The following is a 15,471-nucleotide window of genomic DNA, read 5'->3' as shown; positions in this document are numbered from 1 at the left end:
CCCAACTGTCCCTAAAGCCGTTGACAGAGCATCCTTCACCTGGGGACTCTAGGGCACCGTGCACAGCTCACACACAGTTCCCAACTGTCCCAGCAGCCTGGCTGCTGGCTCCTCCCACCAGCCCCATCTGTGTTCTCTGCCATCCAGACCAATGGCAGGCAAGTGGGAAATTCCCTATAAGTGGGAAGATGATCTCAAACATATACATGCAGATATTCAATTTTTAATCAAAAAACTGCATTGGATCATCACACACACACACACACACACACACACACACACACACACACACACACCCTACTTAAGGCCCTCACACAGCCCTGGCTGTGCCTTGGAGACCACAGGTTCCACGAGACTGCTGACATCACATAGCTGTGACAATGCTGTGAGCCCAGGAACCCTGTGCCCCAACACCTGCACCAGATACTGGCCCTGCCCTACAGTGCATGAAGCGTGCAAGAGCACAGACGGGGGAGGGGGGGTGCACTGTCGGAAAATAGAGCTGACAGACCTGCTTGATGCAGGGCGGACACAAACCTACCTTTTGCAAGAAGTGCAATGTGCGAGCAGCCTGCTTATCAGTCAGGATCCCCTTGGTGAACCCCAACCTCCCAGCCAGCAGCCAAGTGCCAAGTTCATCATCTGCACCTGGGGATGCCTTGGTTATCACTGCAGAAGCCATGCACAGGTGGTGGCTAAGGTTGGCAGGGAAGAGAGGCATTTTTGGAGACGCTGGTGATAGGGACCATGGCTGCAAGTGGACAGTGGACCAATTAGGTACAGACACCCACATGTAACACTTGCAGAGCCCACACATAGACCACTCTGGGTGATGACGGTGAAAATAAGCAGTGTCCCAGCAGGATTTAGAATCAGTCTGAAGTGAGTGTGTGGTGAGCTTGGACCAGCCCTGGGGATAGGCTGCCCGACGTGGCCATGGCATAGTGTGCAATGGCAGAAAAGGGCTGCCAGGAGGAGAGGAGGCAGAAAGAAGGTGAAATGTGCACGTGCACATACACAGAGAGACCTGCCGACTGTCTTTCCTCGAGTCCCACTTCAGACAGCACTAGATGTCTGGAGACATCAAAAACCTACTCAGGACACGCACCGCACCATGCCCACATGCTGATGCTCACAGCAGCTCCACCTGTCCCTGTCCACCAGGTGTGGCAGTGCAGCCTCAAACCCCAGAGCTGGGCAAGCCTTCCCCTGGCACCACTATGAGCCTTGGTCAGGTGGAACCAGAGGACTGACCACAGAGGGGCACAGAAACTCACTGGGGGATGAACCTGTCCACAGAGGAAGAAGGATGCTGGAGAGACAGAGGGACACCAACCTACCCGACCTCACAGACGGATGGGAAAGAGAATGACAAGACCTGTAAGTCGGCCACCAAGTGACAGAGTGACCACCTAAAGTGGGGGAGTGGAGCCGAGCCGAGCCAGGGAAGTGTCGGCTCACAGCCTCACAGAGACTCTATGGAGCAGGCCCACAGCTACTTCAGGCAGCCCTCTGGGTTTTCCCTGGAGGAGACTCGAGGGCTTCCAGGGCCTGTCTCTATATCTAGAAGGCCCAGGAAACAGGCCGGAAAAACGGGCAACAACAGCGGCCACTGCCACCACAGCATGGCACTAGGGGGCGCTGGAGTACAGCACTCTGAGCCTGGTCAAATGCCTCAAACCTTTCTCTGGGCAGAAAGGGAATGAGAGGCAAAGGGAATTTATAGAGGTCTAAATACAGGCATGTGCAAAAGTAAGTATATTTATGTATGAGGATAAGAAAATAGATCTATGTGCATTTATTTATAGGCTTAGTATTAAGGTAGCAGACATTGGGCCTCTACTCAAGTACTCCCTCAAAACAAGAACACTTTGTTCTATTAAACTGGCATTCCATGATGTTCACCTTCCAGACACGATCACTGAAGATAAAGCGGGTGCATAAGCAAATGTGGTAAAGAATGCTGATGTTGCCCGGCTATCAAAAGATTAGTGTCTGGAGTCTTAAAGGCATGAAGATAAACAAGCGACTATCTAGCTGAGAAACAACAAAGTCACGTGGAAGAAGCACACCAGCCTGTGTGATCATGAGGTGCCAAAGGAATCAGGTATCAGGCATCAGAGAACAAAAAAAATCATATAGTTGTGAGTGAAGGGGAGTGCAGAGTGGAGGCCCAAAGCCCATCTGTAGGCAACTAGACTTCCCCTTACAGAAGGGTCGCAGAGAGGAGATGAACCAGAGGAGATGAGCCAGTCAGGGTGCAGTATAGCACCAATGAAACATAAAACTTTCCTCTGGTTCTTTAAAGCTTCCTCCCCCACCACTATCATGATGCCAATTCTACTTTACAAATCCAGCTAGACCAGAGCATGTACACTGGTACAGATCAGAACTGGAAACAGGGAATCCAGGACAGATAAACACCTCAGGACCAATGAGAGTAGCGATACCAGGAGGGTAAGGGAAAAGTGGGGGAGAAAGTGGAAACGATCGCAAGGATCTACATATAACTACCTCCCTGGGGGACGGACAATAGAAAGGTGGGTGACGGGAGACATCAGACAGTGTAAGACATGAAAAAATAAGAATAATTTATAAATTATCAAGGATTCATGAGAGAGGGAGGGAGGATAGGTGGTAGAGGGAGGGGAAAAATTAGAAGCGGATACCAAGGACTCAAGTAGAAAAAATGTTTTGAGAATGATGATGGCAACAAATGTACAAATGTGCTTGACACATGGATGGATGGATGGACGGTGATGAGTTGTACAAGTCCCCAATAAAATGATTTTTTTAAAAAAGGGAATGAATACATAGGCTATCTCCCCCAAATGAATGTCTCCTCTCACCCAGAGGGCTGATGGGAAGAGGAGTCATCAGCCTCGAGGCAGACCCAGACCCCATGGTCAATCAGTTCCCCAGGTCCGCTGGACAGCTACCAGGCCAGCTCTACAGGCAATAGACTGTAGAAGTAAAGCCAGGTCACACCAAGGTGAACTACAGAGCCATGGTCACAGTGAGTAAAGTGCAAGGTGTTTCCACCCTCACCTGGGAGATGTAATAATCATCATAAACTCAGGGAAGGAGCCCTGGTGGCACTGTGAGCTAAGCACAGGCTGAGAACCAGGCTATCTATCAGTGGTTCAGGCCCACCAATCACTCTATGCAAGACGGACTGGGCTGTTGGGGCAACACACAGTGGGCCAGAGTGGGATGGGAATGCCGTGGGAAAGAGTTCAAGGGAAACAGTGTGCACATACCATCTGCAGTAATGCAGGAGAGGCTCAATGGCTGGATGTACTGGGGTCCCTCGTGGGTACCCCACGAAAATAAATAGCTTTGACAGAGGATGTTGGTGAGGGTGTATTTACCTTTGCTACAAACCCCCATGGATGTAGTGGAGCACACGGGCAAAGTTATGGAAAGTTCTTAGAACCAAGCACCTGGAGGGAATGAACAGCTGGCCAGAGCTCAGGACCACAGCCTCAGGAGACAGCAAAGTCCCCTGGTCTAGCACAGTCACAAAGACCGTGTTCTACATACTACTTTGGGAAGTAGCAACTGGGGTCTTAAAAAGGACTGTGAGCAGCAGCCATCGAGTTATTGCTTTTTCCCCATCGGAGGAAAGCAGTGTGACGACAACCAAAGGCCCAGGCAGCAATGAGCCCCATGGGCTAATGGAGCAGACCCTGAGACCAGACCCTGCAAGTCTGGAAATGAACTCACCAGTGCCACGGCTCAAATTTCAGCCATGGGGGACTCTCTGGAGGCGGCTTTACGTAAAGTCAACACCTAATAAGCTTTTGTTGCGTTAACAATGTTAATGGGCACCCACTACCTCCCCACAGCCAACTGTGCTGGGCAACTAGACTAAAGCAGTGTAGGACAGAGGTTGGGCTGCAGACACCAAGAAAGCCTGTTGGTTTTGCAAGGAGCTTTACCACGGACATGGGAATCTTGCTCCTGGGCTTTGGGAGAATGGTGCTGCTGACTGTCTTGGGGCAGGGGTAGGAGACAGAAGAGACAAACATGCCCACAGGCCATGTTGACTTTGTTAGGATTTGAAAGTCAGCATATTTCAATCTAGTATCCAGCTACGGTAACACTGCACTGTGCGCATGTGGAACTAGTACAAAGATCAAAAGGCAGTTGCTCCAATAGAACCATGTACAGTCAGAAAAGGTGTGCACCAAGGGTTGTAAACTCTCACCTAAGTATGCAATCTGTATGGTGCTCACATAACCAGAGAAGCTAGATTATATAAGGAAGAATGTGGTATTGGGATCAGAAGGCTTATTAACAACCGCTGATATGCCAATAACGCACCGTGCTTGCTGAAAGTGAGAAGGAAATTAAAGCGCTTGCTGATGAAGTTCAAGGACTGCAGCCTTCAGTTTGGATTATGACTCAATGTAAAGAAGACCACGATGCTTACAACTACTAGGCCAGCAGGTAAGTGTAGAAAAGACTGAAGTTGGCAAGGGTTTCGTCTTGCTTGGATCCACAATCGGTCGGTGCTCATGGAAGGAGCAGCCAGGAGATCAGCACACTGGGCTGAGTAGATATGCTGCACAGACCAGACCTCTTTAGAGAGTTGAAGAACACTGCTGTCACTGTGAAGACTACATACGGTACACCGGACCCAAGCCATAGTATTTTCAATCGCTTCATAGGCACATGAAAGCTGGGAACTGAATTAAGAAAACCTGGTGTTGGCAAAGTATATGGAAATTACCACAGACTAAGCAAATCTGCCTTGAAAGATGTACAGGCAGAATGCTCCTTAGAAGCAAGGATGGTGAGACTTAGTGTCACTTACTCTGGACATGTTGTCAGGAGAGACCAGTCTCTGGTGAAGCACGTCAGTCATGCTGAGGAAAGAGGAGGAGCAGTGGAAAAGATCATGGCTCTGACAAGATGGATTGACACGCTGCTGAAAACAATGGGCTCACATAAGAACAACTGTGGGGATGGGAGGAGGAGGGGCTATTTTGTTCTGCTGGGCATGGCTTGCATCCTTATGCTTAAGAATTGACTGGACAACCCCTAATAACAGTGTTTAGATTCACATGTATGCTAGTGAGCTTTAACTATTAAAGTCCTGTCAAAAAGTCATCCCTTCTCATCCCTTTAAAAGTATAGTTTAAAAATCACTCCATTGAACTCATGGACCACACAAACATCAGCTGCCATTATCCTGAGGTCAGAAGAATTGGACGGTGCCCAGCTACCACAACCAACGTTCTCTGAAAGGGATCACAGTAGGTCCCAGACAGAGTGGGGGAAAGGTGAAACAAAAAAAGTCATTAAAAAAAAAAAAAAGACCATGCTTACAGATGGACAGGGCCTGGTGGATGCCCAGAGACTCTTGTCCTTAACTGCCCTTCAGGCTTGAAAGTGAGCTCACCCCTAGGGCTCAGTTTTCAGCCAGACAATGGACAGCTCTAACGAGGAATGAGGAGCTCTGGTGGCAGAGTGAGTGATGAGTAGGGCTGGTAACTGCAAGTTTGACAGTTCAACTCCACGAGCAGCTCAAAAGAAAGCTGAGGCTTTCTGTTCCTATAAAAATTACAGCCTTGGCAACAAATATACAAATGTGCTTGACACAATGGAAGTGTGTATGGATTGTGATAAGAGTTGTCCGAGCTTCCAATAAAATGATTTTTTTTAAATTACAGCCTTGGAAAACCACAAGGGTAGTTCTACTCTGTCCTACAGGGTCACCACAAGTTGGAACCAGCTCAATGGCAGTGAGTTTGAGTTTATTTTTTAATAAGGGGACTAATCACACTAGAAAGTACACACCTTAGAATAATTAATCATTTGAGATCAAAAGGGCAGCATTTGCCCAAGGACAAAGTTCAGAAAGGTGGGGCAGGGAGGAGGAATGGAAAAGGGAAACGTGGGAAGAGGTGGAAAGAAAGAGTGATGTTGCATTGTGGAACGAATGTTACACTGTGGGAATTGTGATCAAAGACATGAAACAAAATGTGTCCCAACTGCTGAATGGAAAACTGATTTGCTTTGTAAACCTTCATCCAGTTCACAACAATTAAAAGGAAAAATTAAACTCCCTTGCCTATGTCAGAGCCACTCTATACAATGGCAATCAAATGTTAACCTGAATTGCTGAGCTGTACTGAGAGCAAGATCATGGACACGAGAGCGTGCCACTCCGTCTACCACCATGTGGAGCGGCACTGAACTATCAAACAGGAGCAAGGCCAGCCCTCGGCTCAGGACCCTAAGAGGGAACAGCATGTCCAGCCTACCTACCCCCTTACAAACCCTTGGCAGGAGTTTCGAGGTTGCGGTGCCAGGCAAATGCAAAGGAACAGACTGGGGTGCAGGAAGAGTGGCATGGATCTGAGTTGAGATAGTGATTACAAAAACGTACACAATTGTCCCAACTCACTGAACCACATATTTAAAATGGGGAAAGTTTAGTGTGACTTTCTATTTTTTAAATAGCTACATGCACCAATTTGCTTAGCCAAAACCAAACTTACGAGGGGTACTAAAAAGAACCAAACCACCCCAGAAATGAAACTTACAAATGGTACCCCCCCACCCACCAAAAACCAAAGAAAGTTCCGCTTAGTGGAGCTTTCGTAATACACATTTTTCCCACTAGGTGAGCATCCAGCAACACCCTCTGAGTCAGTGCACCTTACCCAGTGGCGTCATCTGGGAAGGTTCTCTCTGGTTACAGTGAATTTTCTCATGAACAGTTTCACACGAACCTCGTTTTTTGTGATGGCCCATTTAAGAGAATAGCGTGCGGTGTGAAATGTTATTTCCTGCTTGAGTAAAATGCCAGAGTAACTGTTGTGACATTGAACACAGCTTACAAAGGCAGCACTATGGGGGGGGGGGGGGGTAAATCAAGCGTTCAAGGGGTTTCCTCATTTCTAAAAAGGTGAAATGTCGATGGATGACAAACCTCATTCTGGACATCCATCAGCTTCTCAAAGGACAAAATGCTGACTTGGAATGCATTTGGAGTTCATTCCACCAGGTCAGATTGTTCAAGCTTTCTTACTTAGAGGTTCTGAATAGATTGCATGACCAAAAAAAAGGTTCTGAATACTGCATGACAAATTTAAAAAAGGCCTGATTTGTGGCAGACAGGGGAGTGGTTTTGCCACCACGACAATGTACCACCATGAGCCATGCAGCCATCTCGGTGAAGTGAGCACAAAGAGCTGCTTTATGCGTGGCAGTCAGACCGAGGTGGCACCTCCACTCGCTCTGACTTGAGGAAGACGGGGATGCATCTCAAAACACACTGCCGAAGGAAAGCAGCAGAGATGGTATGGTGCCCACCTGCCGCCAGGGCAGCCCAGAGGGCAGGGTGGAACTGCCTCATGGGGTGTCCTAGGCTGTCGTCTTCATGGGAGCACCCAGCCACGGTTCTCTCCTGCCAACCTTTCAGTAAGTGGCTGAGCCCTTAGCCACGGCCTGACTGCGGCTGCTCCTAAGGAGATTATACTCCACCTAAGCAACAGAAAGCAGACTAGTAGCTGACCTGGGGGGGGGGGGGCAGTGGGGGCAACAGGACAAGAGGAAACACTCGAGCATATTCTTGCTCGACTGCGTTCTTCTCAAGTCATGACTAGTGTGTATCTGACTAGTGTATACACCTGTCAAAACTCAACCCATGGTCATCAGGTTGATTTTGATTACTTAGGGTTTTCAAGGCTGTAAACCTTTATGGGACAGACTGCCCCATCTTTCTCCTCCCGGGCAACTGGTGTGTTTGAAGTTCTGGCTTTGTGGTCAGCAGTCAACCACTCACCCAACAACATGACCAGAACACCACCAAGGCACTAGCAAACCCCTAAGTGTGCTCCTTCAACGGCACCTTTGTTGTCAGAGATGACAACCCAGGAAGGTGGGTAGGTTGCGGTCAGCATCACCAGAGCAGTACCAGGAGGCCCTGAGCTCGGTACAGCGGTGGGAATGCTGCACTGAGATTTCCAAAGGCGCTCATGGAAAAAAACCCACACCAGTCTCAATGCCATTGAAACAAGAGCCTCACCAGAAACATCCAAAAATAATACACAGTACCGTTTTCAATTCTGCTACCTGTTAAGGGACCCTGGTGACACATAGTGGGTAGGTAATGTGTTGGGCTGGTAACCGCAAGACCAGCAGTTCAAAACCTGCCACTGTGAAGGAGAAAGAGGCTTTCAACTCCTGTTATGGGGTCTTAAAAACCTACAGGGGCCGTTCTACCCTGTCTTACAGGCTCATTGTGAGTCATTACTGACTCAAGGGCAGGGAGTGAAAGGAGTCTCAATGGTAAAGCAGTCCATTGCTCACTAATGATCAGGGTTCAAACCCACCAGCCATCCCAACGAGAGAAAGATGCTTCTGTAGAGGGCACAGGTTGGCAGCCCTTTGAGGGCAGTTCTGCTCTGAGTCAGAATCCGCTTGACCCAACTGTGGGTGGGTTGGGTGGTTGGTTGGTTAGTTAGTTGTCACGCCTTCCTTCCTCAAGCCTCCATCTCATCTCGGCATCGCCACTACCATCTGCTGGGATCAGCCTGAGGTCCCTGGCTTTTACTAACTCCACCCTACGCAAAGACAAGCAAGGTCCAGAACACGAATCAAAAGGAATTTCCTCCGATGCAGGCACAGACCAGTAAGCACATCTGCTCCGGGGACTTCTTGCTTACTGGAATATGCTGGAAGCAGATCAACAGAAGCTTGGTTCCTGAGCCACTTGACAGCAGGAAGCGTGCTTGGCCACACAAGAGCTTCGCTTTAAGATGGCATTCATGAGGATAGACGCCTGACCCCATTAATGACTTCCCCCTCACTCCCTCGCTATCTTGGGAAATCTGGGGCTGCCGGAACCAGAAGCAGAAGCACTTCCATTAGCTGGGAAGCAGAGCCTCTCCTTGCCCCAATTTCAAGGGACGAATGTTCTCCTCCATGGGTTGTTCGGCTGTAAATGAAAACCAGTTACTTACAATGGTTGAGAAGTTAAAAGCTGTATCAGTTCTAGGATGGAAAGAAAAACATGTAAATGGGCTAGCAGGGAGCTACAAATCCAGGGGGCAGGGAGTGTCACTGTTTCTTTTTTTAAAAAGTAATTTTATTGGGAGCTCTTACAGCTCTTATCACAATCCATACATACACCCTTTGTGTCAAGCATGTTTGTACAGTTGTCGCCATCATCCTTTTCAAAACATTTTCTACTTGAGCCCTTGGTATCGGCTCCGCATTTTTTGGTTTCCTTTCTTAATGCCACTTTCCCCGAAAGATCTGCTGAGAAAAACGCACACACCCCACCCTCTAATTGGGTGAAATGTATTCTCCAAAAACCTTAACTGTGTCACTCCAATTTGCTTTCCCAGCCAAAATGGAGACAGTCCTTGCCCTATCTTTGCACTGTGTGGTCCCCATGTAAGGACAACCAGGAGGGCTCGGGCAGGAGTACCTGGGAAGTCGGATGGATGTCCACCCAAGCAGCTACCCAACAGGGCGGGGCAGCAGCCTGCAGTGCCCTCACCTGGAGTGCAGTGGAGGTGGGGAGGGAGAGATGGTAGGCTCAGGCAGGAGGGGGACAAGAAGAGTTGTCTCCACCTAGCTCTGCCCTGAACTGAAAGTCAGAATTTCTACAAGAACTAACTGGAAATGAGTTGTAATCTGATAGCAGAGCCCTAGTGGGCTGCCGAGTAAGCACTAGGCTGCTAACTGCAAGATGGGAGGTTCAAACCCACCAGCCGCTCCTCGGGACAAAGACCAGGAGCTTTCTGCTCCTGTAGATTCAGTCTTGGAAGCCCTACAGCAGGGGTCCTCACACTTATTAAACAGACCTGTTGGAGGGCCGGATGATAGTTAAAAAACAAAATTATGAACAAATTCATATGCACACTGCACATATCTTATTTTGAAGTAAAAAAAATAAACGGGGCAAAAACACCGGGCGGGCCACATGTGGCCAGCATGCTGTAGTTTGAGGATGGCTGCCCTACAGAGATATACTGCTGAGGGAAGTCATCATCAATGGCTGTGCTTTTGTTTGTTTGTTTATTCCTGGGGGGGGGTGACTATTCACCCTGTAGGAAGAGCCACTATTGTGAACATACCAAGCTGTTACTTTTTTAATGGGAACATTTTAAAGAGCTTTTAAAGACTTACTGACGATTAACAAAGGTGCAAGTCAAAGCTAGGTAATCAATCAGAAGGAAACAGAAGGCAGCAGTGAGGACAGAAATGTCCCCCTCCCATACTGCTTCCCCCCAAACAGCCTGAGCCTTCTCAGCTGGGACAAATGTCCATCACTCCAGAGCGGGTGACAACTAAGGAGCCTGCACGTGCTCTGACCGGGCCAACACACTCCCAAGGCCAGGACCCCAACAGTGCTCAGGAGCAGTTCTCATCCTGTAGGTCACGACCCTTGCATAGGGGATAGGGGTCGACCGATTCATAACAGCAAAATTACAGTTATGAAGTAGAAATGAAAATAAATTTATGGTTGGGGGGGGGGGGTCACCACAACACAAGGAACTGTATTAAAGGGTCCCGTGGCAGTAAGAAGGTTGAGAACCACTGCTGTTGTCTATGGAACCCTGGAGAGGGGTGGTGAGGCATTGCTCGGAACGGCAGCTGTCATCTGACGGCACAATTCCCTCGTGGTGGGGGGAACAGGACACAATGCCACCACCTGAAGCCCTACACCGGGGCTTGTCAGAACTGGCTGGAAAATGTGCCTGAAGAGAACACAAACACAGACCCTTAGGAAGTCTGCACGGAGGCTGGCGTACCTCCTGAACTTGGGAACACCAGCCACTCTGGAAACTCCAGCTAGCTCTCATCATCAGCAAACCTGCCAGGGCCCCAAAATTCCCAAACACAGCCAAGTGGTCTAGTTCTTTCTGCCAACGGTACAGGCACATGTGTGTTCAGCCACCTCTGACTTCACCAGAGCATGAGAAAGTGAAGCAGCTGACCAGTCAGCCCAGCCCTGGACCCCTTCTTCTCCTTCACTGCGCTGGCTCTAGTTTGGGGAGCCGGTCACCTTTACTTCCCATTTATTAGGATTTGAGGACACGCCTGTCTGCACACACTCCTGCTGTGGGGGCCGTGTCCTCTCCTTGCTCAGAGCAGAACCCTAGTCACTCACAGGGCTCCTGGACACAGCTGTTCACACTAAAGACATGGGGCTTGTTTTGTTAGCCTTTTGCACAGAAAAATGACCAGTGAGCATGGGAAACACAAGTCCAAGGAGACTAATGGTACAGTGGTTTCGTGCTGGATTATTAACCACAAGGTCCAGGGTTTGAACCCACCAGTCATCCCTCGTGAGAATGTGAGGTTGTCTGCTCCTGTAAAGATTTAAAGTTGCTGAAACTGAACAGGGCAGGTCTGCCTGACACTCAGCAAGTGCTGGACAAAGGTTGAAGGGGAATCACCAGCTGGGCAGTTTATAAACTTCACCGGCCCTGGGGCCCCATCCTGAAGCTCTCCTCCTTCTGAGGGACTTCCAGGAAGCCCCAGGTATGGCTTCTTCAGCTGGCTGGGTTTGTTCCCACAGCTCTACCACCCAATACCTGGGGCTGAAACAAGGTAGCTGCAAAGGAGCATTAAGATCTCTAGGAAGAGCAAGAAACCTATAGACACACAAACTCGGCAGAGCTGGGTTGAAAACGGGTTTGCCCAGCACGACTGAGTTATTGTTATCGGCGTGGTAACTTGCCTTACCCTCTTCTCATGAAGGCCTAAGCACAGGGCCAGCCTCCTCACTCAGTGTGCCAGCATGGAGCAGGGAATGGATGAGCAGGGTGCCCAGTGCCTGTAAGCACAGAGAGCTGGTGTCCGAGCCACAACTACAGGCAGTGCAGGAGAAACAGCAGGTTGACTGTGCCCATAAAGATGCCCTGCATAGGGCTGCTATGCTGAGAGCCCACTCGCCGGCTATGTGCTGGGCCAACTGTCCCAGTGATACCAAGTTTAACACTTACTACGCAAGGGCTGGCAGGAACCAGGCTGTGGGGCAGAGTGCTGAGGTTGCATCAATCCAAACCAAGCTCCCTGCCAGAGTCAAAAGGGGCTGAGCCGGCAGCTCTTCACAGAAGTAGAAAGTCTTCCACCCCGTATTGGAAACAGAAGTGCTTTATTTTCTACAAGCACCACCAGGAAGCAAAAGACAGTTTCTAAAGGTGTCTCCTAAAATTAAAGGGAAACTGTCCCCTGCTGACGTGCTCCAACTTGCTCTACACCATCAACTCCGGGGGCCTTGGGGTGGGAGAGAGAGGGCTGTGCTTTGTATCGATCTGTCTCAGGTGTGCCCAAAAGAAATGTTCCACTTGCCGCTGCCCTGCCCCGCCCCCCCCTTTGGTCTGGGGTTTAGGATGTGTTGGGGGGTGGGGGGGGGAGAGCAGCAGGTACTCTAAGAATCCAGAGTCCCTGACAAGGCCCGCAGGCTGCACCTGCAACAATCACCATGAGGCTCACAGGGGCCAGGCTGCAAACATGACTTGCCTGGAGGATGAAGGTACCAGGTACCATACTCCTGACTCTAACCATCTCTACTATCCCTCTACACTCACCAAACCACCATCTCAGCTTTTCTGCCATGCCACCCACCAGCTTAGACTTGGCCTGCCCTGGGTGGCTCTCTTCTGGCCCTGAAAAGCTTCAGCTCTGAGTTAGTTTATTGTGCCAACCTGGTCGATAAACATATATGGGAATAATTGAAGGGCGGAGGGATAAATGGCTGAGTGAACCTCGCCTTTCTAATTCTCGGGTCTCTTGCTTTGTCGCTCCAGGGTGCAGCTGCCTTAGCAGTTCCCAGCTTTAGCTTGCAAGACTGACCTTCTGCAAGAGACATCCCCAAGGAGAAGCCACATGGACCTACCCCGATGCAGCCCTGGGTGCTGGAGCAGCTGTGTGGAGACCCCTGCCAGCGCTGAGATGCTTACTCGTTCACTGATTCAGCTTTCCTCCTGCAGTCGGCGTCATTGTGTCTGCTTTGTGAGATGAAGGAGGACTTTGTGGACTGGTGTTGAACATGAGTTAATGGGTTAATGTTGGACTTGTGGGCTTGGGCAGCACTGGGTTGGGATGTTTTCTTGATGCGCACTTAACCTTTATATAAAACTCTCTCATACATGAATCTGTAGATTTGTTTCTCCAACCCAGACTAACACAAGCTCAGATAGTCCAGCCCTCAGCCACTCCCCCATGTCTGAGCACCCTGCGGGGCTTCCCAGGCTCCTCCTCCTCTAACAGGTAGTCCCTGCCAGCTCTGAGTTCCTCAAACTCCCTCCAACCACAGGGCCACCACATATGGAGGAGCTCAGCAAACTTATCATTTCCAGGGGAACCCTCAATATGCCCTCATCTCATTTTAACATGAGAGGCATTCCTGTGAGTCTCGTAAGCCCCCGTCTCCCTCCCTAAATGGTAAGCTTGCTGTTTTGGGTACCACTTGTTGCCTGAGACAGTAGCAATTCACCAATTTTGTTTGGGGGAGTGGGGGGAGTCCTGACTACACCTTAGCAGGTTCTTACCAGGCTCAAATGGATGTTATCTGCTCCTCCCCCCACCCCTGCACAGTAAGGATCTTTCCAGTTCTCTATTCCTAATGCCCAGCACCAAAACCAAAGACAGGAAGTGCACAGTATGTGCTTCTGCCTAAAAGCGCCTGGGAATTCGAGGTGCTACCAGTGGAGGGAGGCCTGGCTCTGCCTCCTGTCAGTTGTGGGAAGCAGGGGCCCAAAATATAGCTTGTGGTTAGGGTTAGGTCCCCTTTGTCACCAAGGTCTCTCCATAGAAAATATAAGGTGGGGAGGGGCACAGGGGAGAGGGCCCTGACCTAGGAGACAGGGAACCAGCTAACTGCCCGATTCACCATTGCTCACTCCAGCCAGTAAGAGTGGCTTCTTCGGTCATTTCCTCCAGGGCTGGGTTGCCAGGGAGAGAAGTCCGAGGGTACCTGCTAGGGGAGACAGCTGTTCAAGACCTGGGCACACAAACAGCACAGCACAGGCTCCTGCACACGTCGGGGGTAGAGGACTCCAGGGCACACATACTCTTATTGATCCCACATAGCAGGTCTTCTCCGTGTCTCAGAGGGCAACTGCAGACGAGTTCTCTCAGGGACACCTGTCTTATTCAAAGAGTGGCGGTGCTGGGTCTCTGGGACAGTTCCACTAAGGTGGGGGGTCGGCCGGGAAGGACATGGGGCTGTGTTGTGGGACTCTGAGAGGTTTGGACAGGTACAGACTGTTTCGTGGTTTCTAGGAAGAGTTTTCAAAAGATGAAAAGCTGTCCTGAGGAAGTGTCCCATCAGCACAATGCTTTGTTCGAAGGCAGCCAGAGCTGTTTGAAGGGACCTGTGTCAGGAGACCTTGCCCCACCCACCTTGCAGCCTTGATTTTGTCCCCCCAAACTCAGAGGACATTGCAAAGGAATGTAACTGGAGTCCCGTAAGGGTGCCTAAGCTGCCGTGAGGCGTGGTCAGTCGGGGTGCAGAGTTCAGCAGGGCAGGCCGGGAGAGACGCTGATGGCGTCGTGGGCGTCGTGTGGGGCTTGTTCCACACAGGGTTCTATGATTTTGTGCCTGAGCCTGATATATGAGTCTGCGTCACAGCTCTCTAAATGGACACCGAGGCTACTGTAATGGCGGGACTGAAGGTCCCAAAGAGTCACATGTTATCACTCAGCGATTCCTAAGCTCGTCCCCGGGCCTCCAGACTATTGACTAGACTCCGGGCAAATCAGGTAGAGAGAAGAAACCTTACCACTCACAAGAAGCCCTCAATTATGTGGGTGGGAAACAAGATTAGGTCCAAACAGCTCAGTGACTCTGTGGTTAGACTCCACTGTGCTGGGAGACAAGCACAAAGTCCTCACAGAAAAGCAGAGACCACGTAAACCACACTGGGGACTGAAGCTGGGCACAGAGAAACAACGGGTCCTTTCACTTCAAAAACTTCTGGTTTGCACGTTTTAAAAAGAGCCTGTGCCACTTTGTAATAAAACATTATCAGTAAAAGACTGATGCACCCCCATCCACCCAGACTCGAATGATGGCGACATGGGAGCACAGTCCACACTGACGCGGGGACACGGGGACACGGTGCACAGTGAGTGTGAGAGCGCTCGGCCTTCCCCAGCCTCTCCTTGAAGAGCGGTTTGGCAAAGTAGAAAAGCTAGAATTTCACAAGTCCAGAGACTTGCTTTTAAGTTCCCAGTCACTCACTTGCCAGCTATATGAGCTCTGCCAAGTCCCCACACCTCTCTGGTCTCATTTTATTCACCTGGAAGGGGGATAAGAACCCATCACATAGCACTGCTTTAAAGACTGGGCCACCTGCTGGGGAGGAGTGGCTGCTGAGCCCTGTTTGCACACACACAGCTCCTGCACACGTGAGCTGCAAAAAGCTCCAAAAACTGTCATCATCAGGTGGGTCTGACTCATAGCGACCCCAAAGGACAAGACAGAGCTTCCCC

At 50.0% G+C, this 15,471-nt stretch overlaps 1 protein-coding gene across 2 annotated transcripts in view; it reads right to left on the bottom strand.

The window, feature by feature from the left end:
- The window catches only part of USP10 (ubiquitin specific peptidase 10), a 44,602-nt gene that overhangs the window by 22,932 nt on the left and 6,199 nt on the right, over positions 1-15,471 (bottom strand). Inside the window, exon 1 of one of the 2 annotated variants that reach the window (XM_075538016.1) lies at positions 4,820-4,865. The exons of the other annotated variant lie outside the window; for it this stretch is intronic. Within the exon in view, the coding sequence (XP_075394131.1) occupies positions 4,820-4,828 (9 nt within the window). The 5' untranslated portion in view covers positions 4,829-4,865. Of the gene's footprint in view, positions 1-4,819; positions 4,866-15,471 lie in introns of those variants that run through there. 2 annotated transcript variants of the gene reach the window in all.

The sequence above is a fragment of the Tenrec ecaudatus genome, chromosome 18, assembly GCF_050624435.1.
Source record: "Tenrec ecaudatus isolate mTenEca1 chromosome 18, mTenEca1.hap1, whole genome shotgun sequence".
In the NCBI taxonomy this organism is placed as follows: domain Eukaryota; kingdom Metazoa; phylum Chordata; class Mammalia; order Afrosoricida; family Tenrecidae; genus Tenrec; species Tenrec ecaudatus.
The sequence above is the reverse complement of the archived record's forward strand: the minus strand, read 5'-3'. Positions and strand labels throughout refer to the sequence as shown.